At 34.0% G+C, this 22,495-nt stretch overlaps 1 protein-coding gene across 2 annotated transcripts in view; it reads right to left on the bottom strand.

Moving 5' to 3' along the window:
* LOC138698379 (glutamate receptor ionotropic, kainate 2-like) overlaps nt 1-22,495 on the bottom strand; it is a 1,224,444-nt gene that overhangs the window by 124,724 nt on the left and 1,077,225 nt on the right. For both annotated transcript variants that reach the window (XM_069824251.1, XM_069824250.1), the window contains exon 8: nt 11,272-11,424. In XM_069824251.1, coding sequence (XP_069680352.1) covers nt 11,272-11,424 — 153 coding nt within the window. The remainder of the gene's footprint in view (nt 1-11,271; nt 11,425-22,495) is intronic.

Genomic DNA, 22,495 nt, shown 5'->3' with positions numbered 1-22,495 from the left:
GGGTTATTCACGAGGATTTACCGTCACTTACGGAGTTTATTTCCGAAGACATTCTGAATAAACAATTTCATATAAACATTTGCCCTAATCTCAATATTTTCAGAGTTACACTAATTTGAAATTGTTAGTAAATTACCTTCCTTCTTTAGTTTTTAGGGTAAAAAAAATATTACAAATAGAGAATGAACTCAGAAGTGTCATTTCTTTAATTGACTAGTATTCTGAGGCTAAAAATATGTTGTTAATTGCTTTGTACAGATTTTGTTTTTCAATTTTTAACTAAAAATGACATCGTTCTTACGCACTTATCATAAAAATTGTTACAAATCGTACGACTTTAGGACTTGATTCTTTACAGTTTAATTATGCATCCTAATGTACAGTATTAAATAATTTACTAGAATGGCGTGATTTGTAACAATTGTTGTGAGAAACGCGTAAGAAAAGTAATTTTGTATTAAAAGATCAAGAAAAAATTCTGTATATAGCAACTATGGAATTTCACAACACATTTTTAGCTTCAGAATACTAGCTAATTAAAGAACCGATACTCCTGAAAAGTTCATTCTTTATCTGCTCAGAATGTCTTCGGAAATAAGCTTTGTAAGGGACAGTAAATTCTTGTGAATCACCCTGTATATAAATGAAGGGTAATCAGTAGAGACCGGCAAAATACGAAGAAAATCTTACCAAAACATAAAATTTATTTTGTCAAAATATGAAATAAATATTTCAAAGCTACAATACCTTCGTTTCTAAACTATCTGAAACAATTTTACATTATTATTTACAAAATATGCCTTTAGAGCAGCGTTTTTCAACCTTTTTGAATATAGGTAGGCCTATAATTTAAATTCCCACGGCACACTCATAATTTAAACCAGTAGTTCGCAACCAAGGAGGAAATATTTAGGGTTTTAGGAGGGAAAGTGGAAATATGGACTATAAAATAGAAATAAATGAGATAAAAGTGTATGCATTAGTATATCAAATAAATTATTTTCAATGTTACATGCATTATTATTCAGTCAACATGGGAGGGGGGATGATAGTATGATGAATGGTGAAAGGGTGCATTGTAAAAGAATGTTGAGAAGCAGCGAAGCAAAAATACACATTTCAAAAGGTATGTCGTCTTCAAGATATATGGAATTCCTTTAAGAGGTTAGGTACAGCTTATAACAGTAAAAGTTTTGGAAATATTAAACATTTTTTTCCTCCATTACTGTATCTTGTACAATAATGAAAATTACTACGTGTAAAACACTGTCCTTCTGCTATATGCAAAAAAAAAAAAAAAAAAAAATATATATATATATATATATATTTACGATTTAAAAAAAATTATTTACATTTTTTTTTTCAAAATTCAGTTCACTGTGCAGTGGTGAAGCGTTTCCCATATAAGTAAAAATTATAGAACATTCTATGATGAAATTTGTGTGTGTATTTATGCATGTTTATATATAATATGATGCAAGATCACTTCTCTATCTTTCATAGATTGTCTGATAAAAAATACATTCATTTAAAAATGGTCAAATATCAGTATTTTCATATAACGCAAAAAATATTATTTATTAAGGAATGTAGTTGAAAGAGCATGAGTTTCAGCAATAAAATAAAAAAGAGAAAACATGAAAAGTTAACAAGTTTATGAGTTATGAGGAAAACGCTTCATCACTGCATAGTGAACTACCACCGTTATGAATTTTGAAAAAACAAAATACATATAGGCCTATATCAATAATTTTTTTAAATCGTAAAAATATTTTTTTTTCATATAGTAGGACAGTGTTTTACACATGCCAATTTTCATTATTGTACAATATACAGAAATGGAGGAAAAAAATGTTGAATATTTCTAAAAGTTTTACTGTTGTAAGCTGTACCTAACCCCTTAAGTAATAAAATATCGTAAAAAGTGGAAAGGAAAGAAATAAGAAAGAAAGAGAAGCTTTTAAACGAACACTCCAAAAGTCATGCATTCTATAATCTAGATTATTGCCTCGTAACTTGTGATCCAGATGCCACAAAGGAGGCACAGCTTTACACAAACAGTGCTAGCAGTCCAAATCATAACACATTACACACTTCGTTCTAATGAGTTCTGCCGTCAGAACTCTTTTTGTAATTACTTTTTATATTTGGTGGTAACACATTTTAAATTAAAAATCCTTCGCTGGAGTTGTTTATCGCCGTGAATGTACCAACGTTTTTATCCCATTTACCAAATTGAATACCAATGCAGCTATCGCGACAGCAGAATAAATTCAGAACGCGTTCACATACAGTCCTGAAATAAAATATTTTCACGCTGAAATGTAATTCCCGCTGCTTAGCAATCTTCGTATCCGTAAAAATTACACTCGTTTAATGTCCAGGGGTGAACTTACATATATATTTAAAAACACATTGTTGTAAAATGAACATAAACAGAATGGCGCAATCTTAACCTAATGAGAGGGTCATTTCTAACAAATGATATTTTCAGTTTCTCATTAGTTACCAGTTCTTAAAGTTACTAATGCCGTAAATTTACTGCTGGGTTCCTCGAAAATTTTGTTAGTTTACTAACGAATAATATTGTTAACTGTTAAAGAATTTAACGAATGAGGACATAGTTCTACAAGATTCAGGTAGATGGAACTAGTGATTCGAATAATATTGTTAACTGATAAAGCATTTTTTTTTTTTTTTTTTTTTTTTTTGAGTTTTAAAATTATTTTATTAAAAGTACCAGGTCTCTTGGACCCTTGCCTTTTACAAAAATATGATTTTACAAATTGAAATTTAAATAGGTTATGTTAAAGAAAACAGATTAATAAGACCGTCAAAGATGGAAGTATTTGTTTGAATTTATGTTATGTCTCTTAGTAAAGGGTTGGCATGATGAAGTAGCTTATTCCTGTATGTGATCCGTAGATCTTGAATATGAGCAACCAGCAAGGGTATATGAGATAAAGCATTTAACGAATGAGGACATAGTTCTACAAGATCCAGGTAGATGGAACTAGCGATTCGAATAATATTGTTAACTGATAAAGCATTTAACGAATGAGGACATAGTTCTACAAGATTCAGGTAAGTGAAACTAGCGATTCGAATAACATTGTTAACTGATAAAGCATTAATTTAACGAATGAGGACATAGTTCTACAAAATTCAGGTGGATGGATCTAGTGATTCGAATAATCTATACTAATAATAAATCTGTAGCCGAAATTTTTCTGGTAATTCTCGATTTTCCAAAAATAATTGGTCCTAACATATATATTTAACCACCCTGAAACCGAAAATCGCTTTTTTGAAATTTTTGTTTGTATGTCTGTCTGTATGTTTGTTACCTTTTCACGCGATAATGGCTGAACGGATTTCGATGAAAATTCGAATATAAATTAAGTTCGTTGTAACTTAGATTTTAAGCTGTAAGGCATTCAAAATACATTATTTAAAAGGGGGGTTATAAGGAGGCCTGAATTAAATAAATCGAAATATCTCGCTTATTAGTGATTTTTGTGAACAATGTTACATACGGTAACAAAAGTTTCTTTACAAATAATTTGCGATAAGTTTTATTCCTTGAAAAAGTTTGATAGGACTGATATTTAATGAGATAAATGAGTTTTAAAATTAAAATAACTGCCATCTAAGGTCGTATAATGAAATAAAAAACAAATGACTTCGTCTATAAGGGGCCTTGGACAGCAACAATCGAAAGCTATGAAAGATAGCTTACACAGAATGTTTCTGTGTTTGTATGAAGTAATATCAGAAGCTAAATTAACCGATTTGTATAATTAATTATTATTTCACCACTGGAAAGTGTAATTTCTCTAGATGGACATAATGCTATAATGTTATTACAGTAACTTCTGATATAATATAATATAATATAATATAATATAATATAATATAATATAATATAATATAATATAATATAATATAATATAATATAATATAATATAATATGTAATATTATATAATATAATTTAAGTTATTTGAAGAGTTCAGTACCAAGTGGGCCAAGCGCCATTTACTGAATACGTAGAAAACAAGGGTTAAAATTAAGTTATTAGCATAATTCAATGGAAACCTATAACAAGTAAAATAAAATATACACATTAAATCTAAATGATGTCAATCTTCATTAAACTATGGTTGCATGCAATAAAAATTAAGAAACATGTTAAAGGAATTGTCATTGCACCAAATGAGTGTCTCTGGACCAAAATGATCGCATTTTAATTATTTGGATGCAAGTAACATATTAAACGATTTATCCTTCTATCAAACACGAATGTTCCCTGGATCAAATGTCCTATTTTAATTATGTAATTACTTTATATTTATTTCTAACGGGTGCAGCGGAGCGCACAGGTACGGCTAGTATTGGGAATAAATTTGAATGAGAAACAAAAAAAAAAAAAAAATGTTTCCTTCCCAGGCAGGATTCGAACCACGAAAGCCTTAGTTACCAGTCTATCGTGCTCTGAAGTGAAGAAGGCTCTGAAATCAGCTACAATGGTCGGTCCGGTTTTTTTTGCCACTACTGTACATTAATAAAAAAAAAAATAAATGTAGATTTGAACGGGTTTAATTTGATCACGTCTCGTACTACTACTATTAGTACTACTACTGCTGCTGCTACTAATGCTAATAATAATAATAATAATAATAATAATAATAATAATAATAATAATAATAATAATAATAACAATAATAATACAGATTAATTGCACATGTTTGTTCCATTTATGTGGTGTAAACCAGGCTAGAAAGGAGAGAAAAGTCCCTTGAACATTTCTCCCCTCTACACTTTTTCCAACTTCGCAATTATCGTTGTTCCACTTTCGAAAAACGTCAATAACAACAATTGCATCAACACATAAATTTTCTCTTTCTATCTCTGTGCAGGCGAGACGCAGTACATGACTGGAACAAACGGAGGGAAGTTTCGGAGCGGGTGGGGGAGAGAAGAGGGGAGAGAGTTGGTACTCAGTTGTGGTTGGCAACGCCCATTCGTTAATGATTAATTTACATAACAAATAACAAATGTACGAGAAGCTGCTTGGACAGGGAGTCACTCCGTTTTGAAGACTGCACAGTCAATAGTCTGCAAACATCAAGTTTCGAACCATGTTTAATCACCTCGAAATTTCAAAAAATGGATTTTGATGCATGTGTCATACGTGAATATCAGTCCACTATATAAGAACTACCTTAATTAAAGGGCAATATATGTAAGAAGTCCTGTATTGGGCGTGTTTCTGAGGTCCAAGTACATATAATATAATATAATATAATATAATATAATATAATATAATATAATATAATATAATACAGAGCGATCCAAAAGTCACGCACATTAAAATTACAGTGTCTATATTGAGTAGTGCAGTTGGAAAATGCTATCGGTTACCGCTAGATAGCATCATGAGTATTAACAGCAACAAATCTACGCGTAGACGTCATTGTGATGTGTATGTTGCCTGCGACTGGTTTACCAGCAATACACAAGTCCATGAAGATCTACAGGTTGACTATCTCCACACCCATCTGCTACAAGCAACCAGACACTTCTACCAGAAACTTCACTCCAGTAATAACCTATTCATCTCATCATTAGGCAATTATTATCCTCGGCAGTTCACAAAATTCAGGACACCAAAATCTATCATTAATCCTTAGGCTTTTAGTTTTTGACTAGTTTTTCTTTATTCTCAATCTGATGGTATCACCACTCAATCTTGGTTTAGTGGTTTTCTCCCTCTTGTTTTCCTCTCATGTTGTTCAGTTTATATGCGTAGGCAAAAAACCTAGTGGTTTGACACTACTTCTTTATCAATTATGCATTAAAAAATGTGTATGTATACACTGACGTTTGCAGTAGTCCTTTGTTTACTGCTCGGCAAACATGTCGTTTTCCCAGGAGCAACGAGTTTTCATTGTTGAACATTATTTTTACAGTCTGCTGAAACTGATCAGACGAATTTCGTAGGAATTATCCGGATGTGGCAGTGCCTAACGATTCGACCATAACGAAATTAAACGCCCGTTTTAGGGAATGTGGATCAACGCTTCTTGACAATGATGAACATGATTGTTGGTTCCAGCAGGACAGTGCCACATGTCAAACATCTAATGAAACCATGCAGTTTTTGCGCGAGTTTTTTTGGTGAGCGTAACATTTCTCAAGTATTATGGCCCCCACGTTCCCCCGATTTGACGCCCCCAGATTTCTTCCTGTGGGGTTATCTTAAAGGAAGCGTATACAAAAACAGGACGCACACTCTGTAGGAACTAAAGAGGAATATAACAACAGAGATAACGTACGAGTGCTCAAAAAAAGTGGCCGCAAACATAATAAAAAGAGTTCGTACATGCTTTACTGAACGGGGCTGCCATTTTCAGCATATGTTGTGAAGAATGATGTAAATCATGTGAAAGCTGACGTAAGTAAACGTACTAAATTCATCTTCATAAATATATGTGAACGTATTATTAAGATGTGCGCGATTATATAATATAATATAATATAATATAATATAATATAATATAATATAATATAATATAATATAATATAATATAATATAATATAATATAATATAATATAATATAATATAATCTATTATAATAAAATTAAAGAAGGTGACCTTGCGAATTATACATGACACAGTAGCGCAAGTGGACAGCTTCAATACTTTGGGTGTACTGTAAGCAGTAACATGAGCTCCTGCCAGGAAGTCAAAAAGAGGATAGCAATGCCAAGGAAAGCGTTTAATAGAAAAAGGAGCATCTTCCGTGGACTTTGGAAAAAAAACTAAGGAAGAGACTAGTGAAATGCTTTGTGTGGAGTGTAGCATTGTATAGGGCAGAAACATGGACATTACGACGAAATGAAGAGGAGCGACTAGAAGCATTTGAAATGTTGATGTGGTGAAGGATGGAGCGTGTGAAGTAGACAGACAGAATAAGAAATGAAGATGTGTTGGAAAGAGTGGGTGAAAAAAGAATGACGCTGAAACTGATCAGAAAGAGGAAAAGAAATTGGTTGGGTCACTGGTTGAGAAGAAACTGCCTTCTGAGGGATGCACTGGAAGGAATGGTGAACGGGAGAAGAGTTCGGGGCAGAAGAAGATACTGTATCAGATGATAGACGACATAAACATTATGGATCATGTAAGGAGACAAAGAGGAAGGCAGAAAATAGGAAAGACTGAAGAATGCTGGGTTTGCAGTGAAAGACCTGCCCTTGGGCAGAACACTATGAATGAATAATATAATATAATAAAATATAATATAATATAATATAATATAATATAATATAATATAATATAATATAATATAATACACAATTTTACAGGAAGTCTGTAAAATTTTTATTAAGATATTGTGTACTAAGACTATGGATTTCTTTATTACCAAAATTGCGTTTTGACTTGTTTTACTAGTTCTTAGTTACAACAACAACAATAATAATAATAATAATAATAATAATAATAATAATAATAATAATAATAATAATTTTTAGAAAACAACTCCTTTTGTACTGAATCTTCAAAGTTAGCAGAATGCAAACTGCGTTATGAAGGACAGGTGGATTTGTGCTAAGAGTTGAAATTACGTAGTAAAAAGATGCAGCACTGCACAAGTTAACCGATATTTCGTAAATAAATAGATATCATTTCGTCACCTGAATGCAAGAACTAGGTAACTTGATTTTTCATTTTTTGTGACATTGTCTATTTACTTATTTATTGCACTAAGGAATATGTCTCGTTTTCTTTGACCTATTTGTTATATTGGAAAATAGATGTCGCTGATATCGTTCGATTAGTTGCCTAGTTCTTGCATTACATTTTGTGGGATTTTTGCTATGCTATAAAAGAGGTAACTAAAAAACGCAAATTTCGAGTTACCTAGTTCTTGCATTCACGTGACGATTTGATGCTAAACGTGATAACAATTGCATAGCAATTAAATTTTTTGATACATTAAAAGAAATAAAAGATAAAAATTATGGAAAAGGAGAAAATTTTGTTGTTTGAAGTAGTTAAGGGCTACAATGGCACCACTGAATACGAGACGAACGATGGCAAAACTAATAGAGCCAATTACGAACATTGAAAAAAAAAATGACAATGTTTCAATGCGCAACTGTGTTCTGGCTTGATAACATTCGAGCAATTAAAAATATGTACACGACTGCCTAAAGGGGATAGTTCTAAATAATCGCAGTTCACATTAAACATATAACTAAAAAATAAAATAAATAAATGTATATATTAAATAAATAAATACATTAATTAATATTATTATAATTGATAGCATCGTTAAATCTGTCATGAAAGCTGTACCTGCAATGACGGAAGAGTTGCGCCATTTCCTTGGATCACACACGCCCCTTTCAACATAGTGCTTCTACATACATCGTGGTGGCTTTTTGCTAGTTCTATTCTCTGTTTTTAAGTATATCATATTTTTAACTTCTGTTTTTAACCTTATATACCAAGTGTTCACTTATCATAACATGTTCTATTCGACATACCGACCTGAAGATACCAATCAAAATTGGCGAAAACGTTTGTTTAAACCTATTTAAATGTTGTCATAACATGTTTTATTGTGTTTTTATGTTAAGTATTGACTGAATAGAACTCTTTCATCAATTAACATTGCACTTAACGGAACCAATATGCCTTTAAAATTAATATTGTTATGTTTTTAGTATACAGCATTGTAGTCCGCTGCTGTAAATATGTTGGTAGCACTTCTGCATCCCGATCAAACGGTCCAAGGTTCGATTCCCGGCGTGGGAAATGGAAAAAAATGTATCTTCCGTTCACGGGATTGGGTGTATGTTCAGTGTCTTGTGATTGTTTTGTGATGTCTCTGCGGTGACCCTGAGTCATGCTAATGATATGGCCAAAAAGGTCCGCACTTGTGAGATGCCTAGTGTGTGATTTAGTGATTCTCCCTTCCCTACCCGTAGTGGCGCGTAAGACAGAAAAGGGGTAAGTTAATCGACAGAAGAAAGAAAGAAAGAAAGAAAGAAAGAAAGAAAGAAAGAAAGAAAGAAGGAAAGAAAGAAAGACAGAGAATTGTGATTTTACCTGCTTTGGTGACATCTGATAATAGTTAACAACATTGAGAAGACAACAGCCATATTACCTTTATATTTTTACTAAATAATCTTACGTGAATCACATTGTAAGTAAGGGCACCATTGTATTGTTTATAAACTGAGACGATACTTACTTACTGGCTTTTAAGGAACTCGGAGGTTCATTGCCGGCCCCACATAAGCCCGCCATTGGTCCCTATCCTGAGCAAGATTAATCCATTCTCTATCATCATATCCCACCTCCCTCAATTCCATTTTAATATTATCTTCCCATCTACGTCTCGGCCTCCCTAAAGGTCTTTTTCCCTCCGGCCTCCCAACTAACGCTCTATATGCATTTATGGATTCGCCCATAGCCTACGTGCTACATGCCCTGCCCATCTCAAACGTCTGGATTTAATGTTCCTAATGATGTTAGGTGAAGAATACAATGCGTGCAGTTCTGTGTTGTGGAACTTTCTCCATTCTCCTGTAACTTCATCCCTCTTAGCTCCAAATAGTTTTCCTAAGCACCTTATTCTCAAACACCCTTAACCTATGTTCCTCTCCCAAAGTGAGAGTCCAAGTTTCACAACCATAAAGAACAACCGGTAATATAACTGTTTTATAAATCCTAACTTTCAGATTTCTTCACAGCAAACTGGATGATAAAATCTTCTCAACCGAATAATAACAGGCATTTCCCATATTTATTCTGTGTTTAATTTCTTCCCGAGTATCATTTATATTTGTTACTGTTGCTCCAAGATATTTGAACTTCTCCACCTCTTCAAAAGATAAATTTCCAATTTTTATATTTCCTTTTCGTACAATATTCTGGTCACGAGACATAATCATATACTTTGTCTTTTCGGGATTTACTTCCAAACCTATCTCTTTACCAAACTGAGACGATAGGTACTATAGTCTATTATAATAAAATAATTTAAAAATATTAAAGCATTTCGTTACTTTGTTCGTGTTTTATTTATTTTTTATTCAAATAATTTAATGGCTCTCGGTTTCATTATCTGTCTCATGGTGGGTTGCAAGAACGCATTTATTCCTTCATTAATTGCTAACGGGCCAATAAGCTTGAAAGACGCGTTGCAAGAAACATATTTAGTGTTATTGGTCCATTAAATGATACACTAACTTTAGAGATCTGATTTCCCTCCTATAATAATATTTATTCCTCCGTTGAACAGCCATCTTATGAACATTTTGTGTATTGGCAAGTAGTATATATATTTTGATTCATCATGTTACCTGCGTGAGATTCGGGCATGCGATATTTTGTATAATAGGCCCATATACACGATATTATAATAATATTGCATATCGATGACTAAAAAGTGATACCTCGTATCTGTACATTTACAGGTAAATAAAAAAAATTCGAAATTATTTTCTCAAAATAGACAAACTTCTTATATAATTATGTTTCTGCTTTGCAAGATCTTCTATTCGAAAACAAAATATTAGTACACTGTCCAATTTTGTGAATATAATAACAATGTAGTTAATCTAAACAGTAATAATGTAATTAAACTAAATTACCATTTTTGTAGATAGAGTTAGCTGTTCTTAGCCATCGATATACGATAATTTATTACCGGTACTTATTTATTTATTCATTAATTCTTCGATTAGCGAAGTTATTATTTATTTCTTTATTACAGTCTCTAGTTCATTGTTTATTTTCTATAAAATTAATGCACTCGTGCGCTATTTCTAAAAACGAATAGGCATATTTATCTTCCTTAAATTTTGACAACAATAAAAGCAATGCCTCATATCAGTCTAGCAGCCGATGTTCACTTTTTACTCATTCACGTCGTATTACGTCACTTGTGAAATCCAAAGATGCTTGGTTAACGATCCAATAACTAGTGATCCATTAAATTCCTCTTCTGCAACCCGACAATCCACTAACTTTAAAGATCCACTAACTAATGGAGGAATACATTATTTATAGACCTGTTTAAAAATCGCCACACACAGACACACAGCATTCTAAAAATCATGTTTTGTTATCAAGGATGGCTAAAACATATATTTTCGCCAAAATATCGAAGTCGATTTTTTTCAGGACCACAAAACCTTCGCTTCATACGCCAACGGAACAAATAAAACCGCTCTTGACATGTAGATGTTAGCCTTACCGAATTTATGTAATTGATGAGGCTGAGGCCTCCATCCCAGGGCAGTTCCTCCTCGCAGCTCACGTTGGAAAGCCTCAACGTGTGGCTCTGCTCCAGGGTCTGCAGACCGATGGCGAATACGTGTACGGAGTCGTACATGAGGGCGGGCTCGGCCTGGAACACGTACAACTGTGTGCTGAAATACTATTCAAAGTTATGTGACGTAAACCTAAAACAGAAAACTATAGAGAGTTAGAATAATTTCAAAGAAAAATTGTTCTGGGCCGGGTATCGGTCCCGGGACCCTTCGCTTTGCGCACGAACGCTCTACCGACTGAGCTACCCAGGAACAACTTTTCCTTGAAATTATTCAAGTCTGCTTCACAGGGAGCTATACCTGAAAGCTAGATTTGCATTATGGATGAATTAGCTTGCAAAATTCCAACTCAAATGCTCCGTAATAATGTAGAAACAGTTCTTTAGAAAAGTAGGTAGGCTTTCAGGTAGGAAGGTCATGCGCCGATAACATTTATAATATAAAACAATTAATATGATAAAGAACAGATACAAACTGCCCAACTCATTGAATGTTTATAGATTTTGTTAAAACATTAGACACAATTGAAAGACATAAATTATGGAATACAATGCTGACATAGGAATACCACCTCATATTGATAAAATATTCAGAGAAATATATAAAGATATAAATATATTTGTTAAACAAAAAAAAAAAAAAAAATGAAAAATGGGAGCTTGGAGAAAATTGGTATTAACATGGAAGCGAGGCAAGAGTGCTGTACAGTCATAGAAAAACGTTTTGTCGCACAGATACTTTATAGGCTTAAATCCCAGAAAAGAGGCAGTGTGCATGATCAGACATACAACGAAACAAAACTAATGTTATTACCTCAACTAGTCCTTCTCTGTGAACCAGGTCGCAAGTTCTCTGCCTCCTTTCTGAGACTTACAAAATATCTGTGCGACAAAACTTTTCTATACGACTGTACATCTCCCACTTTATTAAATTTAGGCAATATTTGGACAACGCAGTCCGAGAACGAAAAGAACGCCTAAATTTTTTAGAGATATCTACTGATTACAATGTAACAGCACTCCTATAGCTTATGATCAAGTTATTTCCGACTATGATAATACACTGCTGAGAACACTATTTGAAGTCTATAAAGTAATTACATAATTTTAATATTTCAATAAACATAACCAAGTTCACGGCATTCCAGTGATCTCACTCTCAGAGATGTAAGCTTGTCCTAGACAATAATCAAGTAAATAAATAGGTACTGTTGTTGTATAATATTGTCTGTGACTGGGATATGCAGCTCTAGTGGTTGGAGAAAGAGCTGGAGGAGTGTACTAAACGCGAAATTATACGGACCATCACTCAGGATCACGCGAAAACACACGTTTAATATTTTACGAACACAGATAATGACAGCGACACAACAGATTTCTGTTCACGAAATTGCATGTAAAATAATGAGATGTTTCCCGAATTTCTCTTCCATAAACTCCAGCTTGTTAAAAATAAAATAATATGCAATATCCCTTGACGGTCTGAAACTTTATGGGGCAAAAACAGCAGAGTCGCTACTGGTAATCTAAAACATCATGGGGCGATAATGGCAGAGCCGCTACTGGCAATATAAATCGCTTTATACCAATAAAGGAACAGCCAGTACTGGTGATCTAAAATACTATTCAGTGATAATGGAAGAGGCGTTACCTGTAATCTAAGACAATGTTGAACAATAATTCAAGAGGCGCTACTGGTAATCTAAAACACTGCTAAGCAATAATGGAAGAGGTGTTACAGGTGATCTAAAACACAGCTCGACAATAATGGAAGAGCCGCTATTTGTAATGTAAAACACTGGTTAGCAATCATAGAAGAGCCACTAACTGGTGATTAAAACACTGCTTAACAATCATGGCAGAGCAGCTACTGGTGATCTAAAACATGCTGAACAATCATGGCAGAGCCGCCACTAGTGATCTAAATTGTGCTTAACAATCATGGCAGAGCCGCTACTGGTGATATAAAACATGCTTAACAATCATGGTAGAGCCGCTACTGTGATATAAAACATGCTTAACAATCGTGGCAGAGCCGGTATTGGTGATATAAAACATGCTTAACAATCATGGCAGAGCCACCACTGGTGATATAAAACATGCTTAACAATCATGGCAGAGCTGCTACTGGTGATACAAAACATCTTTAACAATCATGGCAGAGCCACTACTGGTGATATAAAACATGCTTAACAATCATGGCAGAGCCACCACTGGTGATATAAAACATGCGTAACAATCATGGCAGAGCCGCTACTGATGATATAAAACATGCTGAACAATCATGGCAGAGCCGCTACTGGTGATATAAAACATGCTGAACAATCATGGCAGAGCCGCCACTGGTGATCTAAAACATGCTTAACAATCATGGCAGAGCCGCTAATGGTGATATAAAACATGCTTAAAAATCATGGCAGAGCCGCTACTGGTGATATAAGACATGCTGAAAAATCATGGCAGAGCCGCTACTGGTGATATAAAACATGCTTAACAATCATGGCAGAGCCGCTACTGATGATCTAAAACATGCTTAAAAATCATGGCAGAGCCGCTACTGGTGATATAAAACATGCTTAACAATCATGGCAGAGCCGCTACTGATGATCTAAAACATGCTTAAAAATCATGGCAGAGCCGCTACTGGTGATATAAAACATGCTGAAAAATCAAGGCAGAGCCGCTACTGGTGATATAAAACATGCTGAAAAATCATGGCAGAGCCGCTACTGGTGGTCTAAAACATGCCATGGCAGAGCCGCTACTTGTGATCCAAAAACTGCTGAACAATAATGGAAGAGCCGCTACTGGCGATCTGAAACACTGCTCAGCAATGATGGAAGAATCGCTACTGGTGATCTGAAGCACTACTCAGCAATAATGGAAGAGCCATATTGGTGATCTAAGACACTGCTAAGCAATAATGGAAGAGCCGGTGATCTAATGCACTGTTAAGCTATAATGGAAGATCGGATACTGGTGATCTAAAACACTGCTGAATAATAATGGAAGAACTGCTACTGGTGATCTATAACATTGATGAGCAATAATAGAAGATCTGCTACTGGCGATCTAAGACATTGTTGAGCAATAATGATTTAAAACACTGCTGTGATACAATGGAAGAGCCGCTACTGGATATTTAATTATTATCAGGGAACGGATTTATATGGACTAAAAATATATGAAATATGTAAATATATATGTAGTTATTTTTACCAAAATATGGAATTAAATATGGATTTTTACCAAAATATGGAATTAAATATGGACTTAAAATTATAAAAAAAATGACTATGTACGTTAAATATTGGTACATTTTAATCAAACTAAACAAAAAATATAATGGACGTACCTTATCTTCCAATGTAGTTTCAACAAAACACAATTTTTATTGTCTGTTACCATAACAATAGGTTACAAACATTTCTTTCAAGTGCTGAAAAGTGAATCTTCTTCTATTGTCTCTGAGGATAGATTTATACTGACTAAAAGAGCGTTCGACGTCACAAGAAGTAACTGGTACATAATTCAATTTCACAATGTCTGCTGGGGATAAGTCCAAGTTAATCTTCACTGTTGATTCACCACTCATCACAGCAACAACCTTTTGTAGTTCTTCATATCCAGGGTTTTTTGAAAGTACAGTGTCCACCTTAGCTCTTACTGCATCTGCAACTTTACCTCTACCACGATTCAGTTGTTCCACAGTACTATTTATAATTTCAAAACTTTCAGATAGTGAAAGGTGCCTATTTTGGAGACTTTTGAGCGTTTTTATGATGCATGAAAATGTATGCTGAATGTGAGCTAAGTCATTCTTCACACTTATGTCACAGGTAACTGTTTTCGCAGTATCAATTGAGACTGCATCTTCAGAGTCCAATGCAAGGAGAACATTGTTAATAGAGTCTATATGTTCGGCATAATATTCAACTGCTTCTAGCCATGTACCCCATCTAGTTAAAATTGGCTTTGGTGGCAATGGAATTTCAGGGTACATTTCTTTCAACACGTTAACTCTACTGGGAGCTTTGAGAAATACTTTTTTCACTGATGAAATCAACAAATCTACTTTAGGGAAATTGTCTCTGACCACTTCTGCCACACGATGAAATGCATGCGCCACACAAGTAAAATGAGTCAATTTAGGATATACAACAGATAATGCTTGTCCAGCTTTGACCATATAAGGGGCAGCTTCGCTAATAAAGAATAACACATTATCGTACATAATACCCTTTGGCCACAGGATACCCATAGCTTCGTTGAACAGTTTAACTATAGTTTTGTTATTGCACTTTTCTAGAACATCACAATGTAAAAGAATTCGTTCAGAATATTGTTCACTTAACAAACCGATAACTACATTACCAACAAGTCTACCTTCTTTGTCGGGAGTCTCATCAATGGAAACCCAAATTGAACTATCTTTAATTTCATCTCTTATCTTCTGTATTGTCTCATCGTAGATGGATGGAGCATACGTCTTCCTAAGTGTTGACTCATCCGGGATTGTATGTTGAGTATATTTTTCAAGGAATTCCCTGAAGACCTTATTCTTTAGTTTGTAGAGAGGAATATCAGCAGAGATGAGAGAACGGCACAGGTCGATGTTAAACTCAGATCTTACATTCGATGTTGTTGGTTGTGTTAAAAACAATTGTCTCTGCTTGGAATTTAGTTGTTTGTTGGCCTGATGTTTACTAGTTGTAATGTGTTGTTGCACCAGGAACTTTTGTGTAGATGATACTGCACACTGACACAAATTACAAAATAATATTTTATTGTCAGTTGATAAACCATCTTCTTTAAATTCTGAAATGTAACTTGTTAGTTTTGATTTTAAATTGACTGAATGACGTACTTTTGGCATATTTACCGTCTTTATAGTATGATTTACAAAACTGAACCTATGTGTACTCTGACTGGCATTTAACTGTTGAGCTGCACAACTGAAGTCTGTTAAAAATTTTAAATTAAATTAATACAGTTTTGTAACTTACTTTCCCATTGTTGATAGGACTGCTAATTTTCAAATAACTCTGATGTTAAAGGGATTACTGAACATGTGTTTAAATCTCTATTGTTGAAATGTATTTTTAAAAGTTAATGGAATTTTGTTTTGTTTTATTGTTAAACCTAATATAATATGGACTGTTTTATATGAAATATGGAAAATATATGGAAATTAACGAAAATATGTACTAAACTCTAAAATATGGAAAAATATGGAAAATAAAAGTAGGATTTTTCAACCCTACACATTGTGAAACATAAAGATAATGCAAAATATAAATTATATTAGCTTTATAAGTAAATATGTATTTACATATAAATCCTTTCCCTGAAATAATGAAGCAATAATGGCAGAGCCGCTACTGAGTAGGCCTATCTAAAACATTATGAAGCAGAGCCGCTACTGCCGATCTGAAACGTAATGAATTGTATCCTAACCTTGGAGTCGTTATTGACAGACAGACATACCGACAGAAGGGCAGAAATGTTTATACGTTCAGTGTTGTTGGAAATACATTCTGAAACTTTACAGAGGAATATCGGTGGAATGAATGACGTGTAATCTCAGGGCCGCCACTGACGGACAGACGGAAGGCATCGCCTTGAGAAACTCCTGTAACTTCATCAAGGTCTGTAGAACTGCAAATGTTAAACATAAGATGGTGACTTACAAGTCTGACGAAGTTCACATTGGTAGTCATAGCGACAAACCTCGCAGAGTGTTCGTATGCACAATTCATAACAAACTGCGGTACACCCCGACCCATAACCCTGGTAACCTCAGGAGCAAATTTACACGGAGTGTGGGATCCGCACCCTCAGATAATGCAAACACCACCACGTTCACAGTTTACAGTCACGTGCTCAGTATCTGTGAATAAGTGATGCAAGTGCTAAGAACCAGAAGTGACTGGGATATGGCGTATTCAGATGTGACAACTTCTGTTTCTAAGATGTATTGCGGTATACAGAATGTGTTGCATTAAATGTTCAGTATTTCAGAGAAATTTTCCCCTAAATCAGTGATGTCAAAGCAAGCGCATTTTTCTGATCTTGACGTCGTGCGCGGGCAGCAAGCAATAAATATGGAAAGAGGAAGGGTTGTGTATATAAATAAGCAACCTGTTGGATTAAGAAAACAGTGGTGCACAAACTTTAAACGGAACGTGAAATTTTTATGTCGTTATTTTTATATGGCTTATTTCTGTTTAATATTATCTATATTGTCTGTAAAACAAAAGTACTAACACTGATTTCTTAATATTGCACTTGTGTTTTAAATCTTAATAACACAATAGAGAGTTAAGAAGGAATATTCACTTAAATTCCATAGTAGTATAATATTATACTGTATTAAGTGGATGAAACACATCATTCATAAAGAAAGTGATATTCCAAAGAAAGAGATTGAGTATGACATGATAAGTTGGAATTTATATTGATGGTATCTTTAGCCTTACAAAAGTAATCAATAAACTAATCAAAACAATATTACAGTACAAACCAAAGTTACCTAGGTATTGTACAGTATCTGTTTTAAGTGTAACTAATATTACATAACAAAACTCTTATAGCATTATGCTTTTAAGGTGATATTTGTGAGCAACTTCCTATCATCAGAACATTAAATTATTTTCTCGAAATCTGCTGAAGCTATAGAGCTGACATTTTTACAACACATGAACACGTATCTTTTGCTTATGATGTAACAGTAGTTGCTTTGTTAATTAATTTCCTTACAAACAATTTCCATGGGAATACTTTCAAATTTTCAATGCACTATCTTCAGTAATACGTACCTATATACGGTATATTAGATTTACGAAAACATTCTGTAAGGCTACTGAATAAATAGGCGTATACCTGAAAATTTCACTTTTCTATACGAAAAGTTGAGAAAATATTTCTTTTGAATAAAAAAATCAAACTTGTGAAAAATGAGCATTGAAATTAAAACTTACATTCTTATAATGCACTTATACTTCTCAGGCAAATCTAAAAATTAACATGGATACAGTTTTAATAAGTTCTCTTCCCTTTATCTATTGAATCAGTGCTGGCCATCCCTGAATATAGCTCGACCAAGCGGCATATAGCCTACCAGCTCTTTCGTCTGTCTCTTTCCTTTCCGCTGTAAAGTGCTCAGGCTCTCCTGGGCTCTAAAGCGCGCGCTTGCTCCTGTGGGCATCAATTGACATGCCTGGCCTAAATTAATATGGACTTAATCCAACATACCAGTATCCAAACTTGAACAAAGGCAATTGCGCGATAAAAGCTACACTCACAAAGTTCGTGAATAGATAATAATCTACAAGTCAGAATTCTAACCTCTTTTGGTGGCCTAAAGAGCATGATGCGCATTTTACCCCGGGTTCTCACGTTTCTCTCGATATAAAGAGTTTCATTCCCCCCAACACTTTCCATTTTATCCTCTCCTCTCCACCGATCAATATAGTTATCTTAATGTTGTCTATCATCTGATATCGTCTTCTGTTCGGAACTTTTCTCCCGTTCAGTATTCCTTCCAGTGCATCCTTTAGTAGGCAGTTTCTTCTTAGTGATCTAGACAATTTCTTTTTCTCTTTTTGGTTGTTTCAGCATTATTCTTTCTTCACCCTCGCTTTCTAGCACAGGTTCATTTCTTATTCTATCTGTCCATAACCGCATTTCAAATGCTGCTCTTCACTTTGTCATAACATAAATGCTTTTTCTCCATACAGTGCCCCTCTTCACACAAAGCACTTCACGAGTCTCTTCCTTAGTTCTTTTTCCAAAAGTCCGCAAAAGATGCTTCTTTTTCTATTAAAACCTTCCTTTGCCATTGCTATCCTCCTTTTAACTTCCCGGCAGCAGTTCGTTAGGCCTACTACTTATAATAAGAGAGCGGAATTTTAGGCCCTAAAAAGTGGCATTTTAGGCTCCTAAAATAGACTCTTAAAGTCTTTTATTTAGGTTCTATAACATAAAAAATAGGCTTTTTGTTAAAGAATGTTACTAATATAAGAGTGTTTTTCATTCACATTTTCATAGTTTTCTTCACAGTAGATGATCAGCACCTATTGTGGCTATTGTGTCGCTCACTGCTGTACTTACAAATGGTGAGAAAAAAGGATGGGGAATGTAAGAGAATGCTTATTCTGCTACAATCCATCGAGATTGTGTTAAATTGCTAACAGACAGAGAAAGATATAGTAATAATAATAATAATAATAATAATAATAATAATAATAATTTGTTCCGCAGGAGTTCTTTTACATGCCAGTAAATCTACTGACATGAGCCTGACCTGGGCCGGGATCGGGATCGAACCCGCAACCTCGAGCACAGAAGGCCAGCGCTATATCGACTACGCTACTCAGGCCAACTGAAAGTTGGAATTTTAGGATTCAAAGATTGTAAGAATGAGAAGGGGTGGCCCGTAGGTATTTCTCTATTGTGTTGTTCACTGCTAGGAAGGAGTTGTTAACCCTCTTGGATTGTAAACGGTACACGATGTTAACAAAAACAGTAAATAGTTACGAAAAATGATGCAAAAATTTAAAAAACTTAAAAATAGACACTAACGTTGAAATAGCCATTTTTAGACACTATAAAACCCCTTTCTTTATACTTACATTTCCATGAAAAATGTAAATATTAAATCTCAAGCCTGTATGTATCAAGGGGAAAAAATAGGTTTTTGCCTAAATTCCGCTCTCTACTTATAATACATCCCAAGTAACGTATCTGAAGCTGTCCATTTGTTTCACTACCTCATTTCGATTAAGCACGTTTACTTTTTAATATATAGGATATTTATAAATTCATAAAATTAATATTTAGCAAATTTAGAATATAAGCTATATCCTGCAGATTGAAAGGTTCGATAGGGCACACGTGAATGAATAGAAAACGTATATTACGTTTTGTGATTAAATGCACGGTTAATTAGTAATTTGAGTTGGCAGTTTCAACAGTCTGGCAACATCGCCGCTAACATACTGCTCTTCCTTCTCGTAATACAGATGTAAGTCAGTGACTTAAAATTAGTGATTCTTAAATTAAATTTACACGAAAACTGTCCATGCTATTGAAATACACCAAAAGGATAAATTATTCTTTATTAGATTTTCTATCGATATGGGCAAAACTCAAGATTCTACTCGTAGTGGTTACTGAATAAGACACTGTTAAACATTTGAAGAAAAAAAAACAAACAAAAATTCTTTCTCAGGAAAGTATGGACTTTCCATCATTATGATATTACACTTTTTTGTTTCATACAACATGAGCTATTCACTCTGAAAATCTGCAGGGTTATTTTATTTCCACCCTGTATTTTAGACAAGACAAGATGGACCCATGCAGTCACGATGTGGGACCCCTACGTCGGAAAGAGAGGACAGGGCTCAGATGGTCTGATATGTTTACCAAAGAGGCGGGGAAACAATGGTCGAGGACAGCAAAGAACAGAGTTTTGTGGAAAGAACTAGGGAAGGTCATTGTAAATAGATAACGTAATCAGTGTTAATATATTGTAAATAGTAAAGTCAGTATTAGTGAAAGTGTAAGATAAGTTCTGTAAATAGTAAAGTCAGTGTTGAGAAAGTGTCAGGTAAATAGTGCAAATAGCAATAAGTGTTTGTCAAAGTGCCAGTGTCAGTATAATGTGTGTATTGCAAGAAGAAAAAAAAAATGAACAAAGAACAGTGCTGAGACTAGTTAAAGTTGAACAGGGTTATTAACAATGTCACAAAAGTAGTATACACGACAAGCTCGCCTGTATTGGCTCACCAAGCGAGTACACTTGAGCCATCCCTGTCGAGGGGATTTAATACCCATCACAGGAGGCCTGTGCGGGCTGTGCCCAACATGGGATATCATGGCTAACATTCATTTATTCATTTTAGATTTTATCTTATTTCTTGGAACTTACTACAAAAGCTACAGAACCTAATCTGTATTTTGCAGTAACAATTGTTATTCTTTATTAGGAAGCAATGTGGGCGCCATATAATATAAAAGAGGCCACGAATGTATAATTCAACTATTGATAAAAGTGTGGGTTGACCTGACTTCCCACGGTGAAATTCTGAGGACGTTCATGGGTAATTCCTAAATTTGTCCATAAAATACGGATATAATTCTAGAACACGCTACATTATTTATAATGTGTTAAATTTGTAATGTTTTATAGTACATTTAAATAACACGCCGGAAACTAAATGCTAACTGAAGTGTAAAACTAACAGGTAGCCATAGAATTTTCACGCTTGGCATCAACAATTTTCACATATCAGTAGTCGATTCGTTCATGTGGCAGATGTAGTTAGAGGGTCAGAAAATGGTGTAAAGGGGCAAGTTCAAAGTTACTTGCCACGGTCTCTCAAGGAAACTATACATAATTTTCTGTGAAAAAATGTTGATAACGTACAGACGATTCCGATACCATCGCGTTTCGATCGTCTTTTTTTTTTCTTGTGTGTTTCACTGCAAGCAACGTATAAAAAACATTGAAGTATACAGAAATGAAGTCTTAGATACCTTAAATTAAAAGTTTTTCACAACATTATCGATTTTATTTGAGAATAAGATGTACTACAAGGAAATTAAATCGTAAGTTAAAGGCGACTTTACTTGAAATAAAATGTTAATTTTATATTAGAAATTATATAGTTATGTTGTATCATAAATTAAATTAGGTATAATATGCAATTTATGTTATTTACTTACTGTTTTTATAATAATAATAATAATAATAATAATAATAATAATAATAAAATAATAAAAATAATAATAATAATAATAATAATAATAATAATAATAATAATAATAATAATGAATAGTGTGACGAAACTATCCTTGGTTCAGAAACACACCCGCATACGTCTCTACAACACATTGGCACGACCGAGGCTCAGCTATGGCAGCGAAGCATGGACAATGAGGAAAGCAGATAAAAGCAGAATAACGGCTTGTGAATTGCGATTCATGCGAAGAACAGCGGGCTATACTAAATGGGATCTGAAAAGAAATTGTGAAATTTTAAAGGAACTAAAAACTCAACCAGCTTCAGATTACATTGTTCAATATCAGTCTAATTGGAAACATTATTTGGAAAGGATGAGTAATAGTAGACTCCCAAAGGCAA

Source organism: Periplaneta americana, chromosome 4 (genome assembly GCF_040183065.1).
Source record: "Periplaneta americana isolate PAMFEO1 chromosome 4, P.americana_PAMFEO1_priV1, whole genome shotgun sequence".
NCBI classification, from domain to species: Eukaryota; Metazoa; Arthropoda; class Insecta; order Blattodea; family Blattidae; genus Periplaneta; species Periplaneta americana.
Note: the sequence above shows the minus strand (reverse complement) of the source record. Positions and strands in the feature narration are given on the sequence as shown.